General features: G+C 34.2%; 1 protein-coding gene across 4 annotated transcripts; it reads right to left on the reverse strand.

Annotated features, from left to right (window-relative positions):
- On the reverse strand, nucleotides 9-6907 carry LOC107639540 (protein root UVB sensitive 5). 4 transcript variants are annotated; one of them, XR_002361409.1, is made up of 16 exons: nucleotides 6542-6907; nucleotides 6316-6375; nucleotides 6027-6181; nucleotides 5518-5618; nucleotides 5056-5114; nucleotides 4872-4918; nucleotides 4703-4781; nucleotides 4544-4616; nucleotides 3636-3725; nucleotides 3228-3287; nucleotides 3001-3114; nucleotides 2855-2915; nucleotides 2652-2770; nucleotides 742-808; nucleotides 361-549; nucleotides 9-231 (listed from the first exon to the last, which is right to left on the reverse strand). XR_002361409.1 is itself a non-coding variant. In XM_021121398.1 (16 exons), the coding sequence occupies exons 1-16, from the start codon at nucleotides 6700-6702 to the stop codon at nucleotides 208-210; spliced, it is 1485 nt and encodes a 494-aa protein (XP_020977057.1). In that variant the 5' UTR covers nucleotides 6703-6906; the 3' UTR covers nucleotides 9-207. The 4 variants fall into 4 exon arrangements, 3 of the variants coding, with proteins under 3 accessions (XP_020977057.1, XP_016198557.1, XP_020977058.1); XM_021121398.1 differs by having other exon boundaries at nucleotides 716-808; nucleotides 6542-6906; XM_016343071.2 differs by having other exon boundaries at nucleotides 9-549; nucleotides 716-808; nucleotides 6542-6906.

Raw genomic sequence — 10392 nt, forward strand, 5'->3', positions numbered from 1 at the left:
CTAGAAGAAAGAAAACTCCAGCATCTGTCAGAGGTGTACAAGCTAGATATCTGGATTTGACAAACATTTTATCTACAGCTAGGTCATTTTTTTTATGTATGAAAATACCTTGATATTTGTATGAATATAAATGTTCAAATCATGCCATTAGTTTTACACGAATAGGTGTTGCATTGTCCCCATGTTCTGCATATCTGCAAGTGGAAACTATATCTCCGAATGGTTGCAACTCTGCCAACAGAGTGACTAATTTGAATGGGCAATTGGTCATATCAATAATGAAAATATGAAACATTCTAATATCAAATATTTTAGTAGTTAGAGAAGATTTATATCATCAATTGAGACTTCTGTGGGAACCTTCAAATTGATTTTCTGGGCATCCCATCCAGCTTCTTTCAACTTTTGAATGAAATCATCAAACCTGTCTTCCAATTGCATCAGGCTATTAGCAAGTTGATCGCAGACACTAACTTCACCATCCCAGTTCTCGCTTAGCCAGAACATTTGCCACACACTTCGCAATACTGAGATGCTCATTGCTCCAACCTGAAACATGACTGTAAGTTCACCAAACGAGGATTGACTTCCAATTAATTCTCAGAGTATGTTTGGTTCGGGTTGAAATTTTTATGGATGAGCTCTGCATATAAGTTATACACAGCAAACTGTTCCATGAAAATTTCTACACTATCAATAAGAATTTAGAGCAAACCTTGAAAGAAACATAGAACTCCAAACCTTCTTCATGCTGGTTCACTATAAGAATATGTTTCTCATTTGCATATAATTTTAGAAGTTCCTTCACCTGCCCCATTTTAAGAAGAAGAATTATATGACTGTCTTATAGTTTTTATTTGAACAAGAAAGAATATAATCCTGAATCTATTTTTCTTTTCTTCATAAAAGTGTGATTTGTGACACTAACAACAATAGGGTAACAAATATAATCCTGAATCTATTTTTCCATGTTTTTGTCTGCTGTTCACGCTCGATGGGTTCTTGAGCTGCTGTTTCCGCGTCAAGAGTTCTCAATAATTGTCTGCTGCTCCTCATTTCAATTTCCAGTTCATTCTTGTGTTGCTGAGGGGCTTTCCTCCATTAGGTCCTGTCCAATAGTTTCAGTTTTTATGGAATTATGGGGAATCTTTCTCTCTTGCTCCTTGAAGGAAAGCGTTTTGACTTGGTGCAGGAGGGAGAAAGAAAATTATATTGTTTTAAGATAAGAGAAAGCAAAGAAGGTTTCTTTGAGTCCCTGTTTTTGAATAAGGATGTTGTTGATTGGCTGCTGTCCATTATTCGAGAAGAAGTTCTATCATCAAATCCCTCCTTTTATAAGTGTTTCAAAGATGGAAGAAATTCATTTTCTGGTTTTCGTGTTCAAAACAAGAGAGGAAGGTTTCTTAAAATAACTGAAGTCTTTGGTAGAGGTAAAAGAAGCTCAATTATTATTCCTGAAGGTCTATCATGAGATGGATGGCATCAATTTGAACAAGCTCACATTGCCTTGGTCAATACGGAACCCTCTTAGGGCATCCAAAAGAAACCTTCATATCACCCTTTTCCGTTCTCCAAGTTAGTTTTCTGGAGAACACCATTCTCAACGGTGGTCAAAAAGAGGGATGGTAATGAGGATGTAGCGGAGTAGGAAGCCAAAGGAAAAACCACAAAAGACTCGGAAAGCCCTCTAAAATGGAAATTTCGTGTTACAATTTCTCCCAACAATAATAGGAAGGTGTTTTGGGTCCGAGAAGATGAAAAGAAATGCAGCAACATCATAAGGGACGTTTTATGCCATCCTCAATGGAACCTAAACCTAATGTCCTCTCTAGGTTAAGGTATCAAAAATGTCATATCCTTTCTAGACTGGAAGAGTCTATAATGGAAATGTTTTCTCTAGGTTGGGAACACGAAATGTCTTTTCCAGATTGAGGCCACATACATCAGGAAATAAAGCTATTCTTCTTCCTTCCTCAAAAACCAACAATCAAGAAAGAAGGCCAAACAAGTGTGGATGCAACAAAATATAGGAAGATGATCGTGTTCCTCCCAATTTCAGAAAACCCCTCTTCATCTGTCCAACAGCATGGAATGTCAACCCCTAATATTGATTGTGTTCCTCCCAATTTCGGACCTCCTTGTGCAGAAGATCAAAAAGGGAAGAAAATGGTAATAGCTAGTGAAGAGGCAGATGATGACAAGACTGTCTCTACAGATGTTTTCTCAAATATGGATTCCATAAATCTTTGGGAAGATGAAAATCTGTTTGAGGAAGATAAGCCACTGTTGATAGTCTCTCTCCAAGAAAAAAACTACAGTATAAGGAGGTTAAAGACAACTCCAACGACAAGTTTTACAATGTCTCAGCTCTATTTTAGGAGAGTATCCCTTGTGTTTCTTCTGGCAAAATTGATGTTGGTCTTAATTCCATTAACACAGTTGACAGTTAGATTTTGGGTTTGCACATCGCAGGGAGTGATAATATTCAACATGCCTCTTCAACACCTTCATCTTCTTTTGTACCCTCTTCTTTACCTACTATGCCCAATTCCTTAAATAATTATCCTTGTTTTTCAATACCTTAATGAAATTCTTTCTTTTGTAAAAAATAAAATAAAATAACAGAAAAAACAGCAATAGTGATCTGATACCACAAAATGAGATCTTGTCACACCATCCATCTTCTCCAAGGGCAAGCCAAAAATAATCTTTGGCTTCATGAACTGTGACCAACATAATATATTTTCTTCCCTGTTGCAATCCATGCATCCTGAAATAAACCCATCTGACAGATTGAACATTTCTGTGAAGGGAAATAACACACACTGAAGCACTGAATTTGTCTGAATGTAACCTGGAACAATTGAGTGCAACACGTGTGATTTTACAAGTATGCGAGCACGCTTGAGGTTTATCTGTAAAATAACGGAAGAATCATTAGAAATCACCTTATATGCATATAAATTTTCAGCTATTTGAGATCAAGCACTACATGCTTACAGTGTTAAACTGAAGGACTGAAAGAGATTCATAGCGTAGCCAAAGATGCAGGAGTCGCGTACTCAACCATGTTAAAGAAATTACGGGATATGATTTTACAAGGCCAGGTGTATCCTGCAGTAAACAACCTGAAACAATGTAACTTGCCAACTAATGTTATCTTGGTGTTGCCACAAAAAAGAAAAATAAATAAATAAAAAGCCATCCTAAACATCTATGTACTTCACCAGTATTAATATGCCAAAAGCAAGGCCAACCAGCTGGGCAACCACTTCCCAAACCTCTTCCTGAGATATTTAAATAAACAATTATGAGGGAAACCCGACATTTTTCAGTTAGTCATTAAAATAGGTGCTACGTAATAGGGGATGTAGAGAAGGTTGACAATGTGATTATAAACTATGAAACTGAGATCAGCCAACAACATTGCTTCAATATGGAGAACAACAACGAATTTTCATTGATACGGGGAACTGTATTAATGGATATGATTGTAAACAAGAATTAAGATAAGACTAGAGTGCATGAAAAGACAAATACCATTTATGAAATTTCAAAACTTTTATAATATATAATCATGGAACAAAGTACAATCAGAAACTAAGATCGTTATCATTATTAGAATGAGGGTATACCTTTGCTGCTACCTCCCCCAGATTTCCTGAGATCGCAAAGTGGTTTTGGATCACACGAAAGGAAGGATCCTTTAGTCCTCTTGCAACAGCCTGGTTCAATGCCAAACATTAAGAAACTATTGCTCAGAAAGTATAGAGTTAGTGCTGCTATGATATTACTATCAATGAGCAATTGTTTCCGAGTCTAACTTTGAAAATTTGTGAAATCTAAGCTTGTTTTGAATATACCCCAAACCAACACTCCTTGTTTTGAACTTGAAAGTTAATCTATTAGTCTTTTCATACTTTTACATTACAGATTGCTATGTGTGTCGAAAAGGAAGCAAGGAAGGATAAAAGGTTGCATTGCCATTTTTCACTCATAATGTGACGAAGAAAGAGAAGGAAGTTAGAAAGATAATATAGGTCAGTCCAAGGAGTACAAAATGGCAGAGAATCAATACTCAAAAATTCAGTGACTTTATGCTTGTACATATAATTTATCCAAATAAAATAAATAAATAACAAAGCAAATTTCTATCAGCATGTCTATTATGTATTCCTTTCCTCCAAACAAACACAGAAAAGTTATCCATGTCATTATTCTTTCTAATCAACAACAAATAAGGGTGACAGATTTGTGCTATTTGTTTTCTAATTTCCAATTTGTCATCCCCACTTCTCATATATCTCTTTTGAATAAGTACAAATACCCTGTTGCATATGGCAATTAAAGATATTATCTTTCTTTTTTAATCCCAAAAATTTCGTGCATTCTTAGTTATTTTGGTCCAATTAGATAACACCAATTGGTATTGTGGCCTGGTTCTTGGTTCTTATTGCTCCACTCATTCTTATCACATTTATATGCAGTGATGTCTATAAAAAAACATAGCACTGAAATGTAATAAACTTGCATAGTGACGAACCTTTGTAAGATTTCCAAGAGAGGCCAAAGGAAGGAAATAGGCCGGATATAATTGGGTTGTCAGATCAAAAATGCTGCATGAGATTTCAGCAGTGAGGATCTCTAAGCTAGGTTTCATTAGCATATGTCCACAAGAAAAAACAAGGAGTACTACTCAGACCTTCCGGCACTGCCAATGAAGTCTGCATACATTCTCCATTGCTTCGGATCATCATCAAACAGATTTCCAAATCTTCCACCTGAGAAAGGCGGCAACAGTCAGTTAGTTAAAAGTAAAATGTCGGCATATAATTTGCTGCTTCCTTTAACTTCATTCATGATTGCCAGACCAATGAATAATCTCCCAACAGCTCCAATGCCATCCTTTGTGACCCATCTAAAGATGAAAGCATAACATGCTATCAACCACATAAAAGTAAAACTAGCAAATAAATGATTGCATAAAAGGAATATCTATATGCAAGAGATGCTATGTTTGTATAAAAGGTATAAGATCTAAAGTTTATGATTCACCTGATGGCAGCAGCAGAAGCAGCCGCCGTAGTTCCAGAGAAAGTGCCAATGCCAACAGCCTGCAAGTAAAGTAGAAAATTTGACTTGAAGGACAGAATCTTTCTTTTTTTTTTCAGACAAAAAATTTGTTATGCAGAACATAAATTGCACGGCAATTTGTTGCACAACCACATAAAAACAGGAAGTAAATCTTCGTTGAACAAAATTTAAAGCATTAGTTATTAAAGGAGATGGCTTCCTTACGCCCATCAACATTTTTCAGAGAAAAAAAAGAAGCAGCAAAGTAAATCAAAATGAATTTTAAGATTTGGTGTTAAGCCACTGGCATGCATATCGAGGCATGAGCACTATTAGTCAGAATCAATAACGAAATATGACACAAAGTAACCTAAAATATTAAACAAGCATTTATAATATAAAATCAGTGAGAAAAAAAAACTCAGCAGCTTAAGATTGACATACCTTTAGGAGACTTGAAGTAACTAGGGTGTGACAGATCCATCCAGTCACATTGGTAGGGAACTGCAACAACATGTAGTTCAAGTAATCATCCGAAACAGATCCTGCACTATGACCAAGTTATGTAAACAAAAAGTTCCCTCCAACTTCACTTAATCACTGGAGTAAAATATCAACAAGCTTCTACTAAAGTTTATAACATCAGCTTTCTACCCTTATGCAAATATCTACTAGCCTATTAGACAAGTCTCAAATCATTAAAAATTTATACAACTACCGGTGCCATCAAGTTTTGAAGCACTCCGTATAAACTATAAAAGAATATAAGAATGAGATTATATAAGTGAACATGCCAAAATCACAATGCTTATCCTACTTACCTAGAGCTTAATATCTGAAAAGTTGATATCAAAACCACTAACTTCAGCTGATATCGTGGTTTATAGGAAAACAAGAGCAACAATAGCTTATGATATACAAATAAGAAATGAAATTTATGTTAAATGAATCACCAGGAAAGCCAGCTGGTAGAACAAAATCCTTGATTATCTGTGGAAGCCACGATATTCTTCCATCAAAAGAATTCAAATCTTGGAACCTGTTTGTTGTAGACCTATCCTCCTCAACAAGGATAGTTTGCAACTGTGAATCATCACCTAACACATATCTGCTCATAATAAGGGGGAAAATAATCAAATATGTAAAATGTACTTACCATAAGCTGTGAAGTTTGTTCATAAATTAAAAATAGGAAGAAGCCAAAGAACAAAACTTTTTAGTTTAAAAGTAAAGAGTAAGAACCTCTTAGCAGTACCATTGCTATATCTCTCAACCAATATCACTTTAGATAAGCCTTCACCTCTGAAAAAATCAAAAAACCACAACAAAATGAGAGGGGCAGTAAATAAATAAATAAATAAATTAAGAAAAATGGTTTGTTTAATTCAAGTGAACCCTTCAAAGTTAAACAATTGATCATAATTTAAGTAAATCAATTTTGAAACCAAAAAGTGAAAAAGGAACCGACCCTTCATTATTAGCATGATTTTCATATTTGAGACTTGAATGCTTGGAAGAGCATTGGATTTGAGGGAAGTGATGATTTCTGCTTCTCTTAACCCTCTTCAATGAAGTATTGTTGAAGGAAGAACGCGATATAGGGAATGAAATTCGCAATGTGTGAGACATTGAGTGGGGGGAAAATAGAATATGAAAACTGTAAAAACAGTTTCTTTCGCTTCTTCTTCTTCTTCTTTCCCTTTTTCTTTTTATTTTATTTTAGTTATTTATTTATTTACTTGGTAAATGATGCTACTGAAATAGAAAGAGTTACACCATCATCATCCTTAGCAGAAACCTAAGGGCATGGTGAACACTGATGACTGAACAAGAAATATGAATATTTTTTGTTTTATCCAAATATAAATATGATAAAAAGAAATAGGAAACATCAACTGGCCCATACAAAAGTATTATATTTTTTCTGTTTACGTGGTTTCAGTTAGGAAGCCCAAAATGACAAAAATAAAACAAATTACTTGTTATTGTGATAAGTATGAATGGATGGATGTCCATTTAATATATGGCAAATTTTATGGTGCCTATCATTTTGGTGTTGAAATTGTCGAACTTACTTTTTATAGTAAATTTTAAATATTAAAAAAATTATTTATTTTTATATTTTTTAATTTAAATATTAATTTTTATCTCTTTTTAGTAAGTTAGGCAAATATAGATAAGTACCATAGAATGCACCTTAATATATTGTGACTTTCTTCACAATATTGGGTGGCCAACATTTTTAATAAGAGAAGTTTAGTTCTTCAAGAAAGACTAAACTTTACGAAGATTGAAAAGGAATATTTTGTACAAATATAAATAGAAGTGAAAGTCTGAGACATATGACACAACAATAAAAAACAATTATCTCTCTTTCTTTACGAATACTTCTCTTTTTTCTCTCTATCTATACATACTATAACATATAACATTAGTAAATATATTAGTCATCTCTATTATATTGATATAATAATTGTAGTAAATATTAATACTAGAGTCTTCTATTTACGCTTCTTTATTTTATATATCATTATTTATTTAGTTGTTTTACAACACGTTATCAGCACGAGACTCTGATTAAATTTTAGGAAGACTCAGGTAATAATTTTTTATTATGTCAAAACTCTCTCATCTTAAATTCAGTGCTCTTGATATATCTGGAAACAATTATTTATCATGGATATTAGATGCTGAAATCCATCTTGATTCAATGGATCTTGGAGATACCATTAAGGCTGAAAATAATGCATCTCATAAGGATAAAGCCAAAGCCATGATTTTTCTTCGACGTCATCTTGATGAAGGATTGAAAAATGAATATCTCACATTAAAAGATCCTACAGATCTTTGGAAAGACCTTGAAGAAAAGTATAATCATAAAAAAACGGTGATACTTCCTCAAGCGCGATATGAGTGGACGCACTTGCATCTGCAGGATTTTAAATCCATAAATGAATATAATTCTGCAATGTTTCAAATCACCTCACGAATGAAATTATGTGGGGAAAAGATAACTGATCATGATATGTTGGAGAAAACTTTCTCAACCTTCCATGCCTACTCGAATGTGCTCTTACAGCAGCAGTATCGAGAAAAAGGGTTTAAAAAATATTTTGAGTTAATTTCTTGCCTTCTTGTTGCTGAACGCAACAATGAGTTGCTTTTAAAGAATCATGAAGCGCACCCAGCTGGCACCGCCCCATTTCCTGAAGTAAATGCGGCAAATTACCCCAGAAGAGGTAAATGACAAGGTTTTAGTAACAAGAAAAATTATGGAAGGAAAAGGAATTATGTTCACAAGAGAGGATCTCACCAGAAGTGGGATAAAGAAAGAAATTCTGAGCAAAATAAATCAACAGAAGATAAGTGTTTCCGTTGTGGTGGAAATGGCCATTGGTCACGTACCTGTTGTACCCCAAGGCACCTAGTCGATCTTTACCAAGCATCTTTGAAAAAGGATGACAAAGGAAAGGAAACAAATTTTGTTTCAAATGATGTTGAAAATTCCACCACTCATTATGATGTATCTGATTTCTTTGAGGATCTTGAAGGAAATATTGATCATTTGATCAATGATGGAATAGTTTAATATGTGAGATTGTTAAGTATCCATGTAAATAAATAATGTAAAAAACTTATTGTTAAGTTTTATTTTCTATGTATTTAAGTTTCAAATGTGATGTATATAAATAATGAAGTATTAATATTTATGAATTTTGAAATCATTAAATGCGTCAAGTTTTAAAATAAAATTTTAGTATATGACATTATTTTTATGTACATTGTTTCTTAGAAAAATAATTCCAATTAAGTATTCAATTTAACTGTGCATACTACTCATTTTATTATTATTATTTGTTTTTGAAGAAAATGGCAAGGATATATAATGAAGATGTATGCCTTGTGGATAGTGTAAGTTTGCACACCATTCTCAAAATTGATATATATTTTACCCATCTGGTGCCAAAAGAAAAATGTGTTAATACTATTATTGGCTCAGGTAATATGATAGAAGGCTCCGGAAGAGCTATAATTTTGTTTCCTGGAGGAACAAAATTTATAATAAATAATACACTATTATCTACCAAGTCTCTGAGGAACTTGTTGAGTTTCAAAGATATTCGCCGAAATGGATATCATATTGAACATCCGGTAGCTTATGTTCACACACAAAATGGGTTAGCAGAATCACTTATTAAGCGCCTCCAATTAATTGCTAGACCCTTACTTATGAGAACAAATCTCCCAACTTCGGTTTGGGGGCATGCTATTTTACATGCCGCAGCACTTATTTGATTGAGACCAATGAGTTACCATCAGTTCTCTCCTATGCAATTAGCTTTTGGTCAGCAGCCAAATATTTTCCATTTAAAAATATTTGGGTGTGCGATATATGTTCCCATTGCACCACCTAATCGCACCAAAATGGGACCCCAAAGAAAACTGAGAATATATGTTGATATGATTCTCCCTTTATAGTGAGGTATCTTGAGATACAAACTGGAGATGTATTTAAAGCCCGGTTTGCGGATTGTCATTTTGATGAATCAAAATTTTCAACATTAGGGGGAGAGAATAAACTTCCTGAAAAGGAACTTAATTGGAATGCATCATCATTGATGCATTTAGATCCTCGATCAGGGCAATGTGAACTAGAAGTTCAAAAGATTATACATTTGCAAAGAATAGCAAATGAATTGCCTGATGCATTTCTGATACAAAGAGGATAACCAAATCTTATATACCAGCGGAAAATGTCCTAATTCGAATTGATGTCTCAGTAGGACAAGTAGCCACTGAAGCAAATTCACGCCAGAAGCGTGGCAGACCTGTCGGTTCCAAAGACAAAAATCCTCGAAAGAGAAAAGAGGTTGATACTATTCCTATTGAAAAAGACATAGTAAAGACACCTGCAGTTGTCCAAAATTCTGATATAATTTTAACGCCAGAAGACGTTTAGGTACCTGAAAATTGTGAAAATGATGAGATCTCAATAAATTATATCTTTACAGGAGAGAAATGGGACCGAAATAAGACAATTGTCAATGAAATATTTGCATATAATGTGGCATTAAATATCATGCATGAAAGTAAGGATCTTGAGCCAATATTAGTCAAAGAATGTCGACAAAAAAATGATTGGCCAAAATGGGAAGAAGGCATGAAGGCTGAATTAGACTCACTTGTAAAATGTGAAGTCTTTGGACCTGTAGTCCGTACACCAGAAGATGTAAAACCTGCTGGATACCGATGGGTATTTGTGAGAAAATGAAATGAGAAAAAATGAAGTTGTGCGCTACAAAGCCCGACTTGTGGCAC

This window comes from Arachis ipaensis, chromosome B04 (assembly GCF_000816755.2).
Source record: "Arachis ipaensis cultivar K30076 chromosome B04, Araip1.1, whole genome shotgun sequence".
In the NCBI taxonomy this organism is placed as follows: Eukaryota; Viridiplantae; Streptophyta; class Magnoliopsida; order Fabales; family Fabaceae; genus Arachis; species Arachis ipaensis.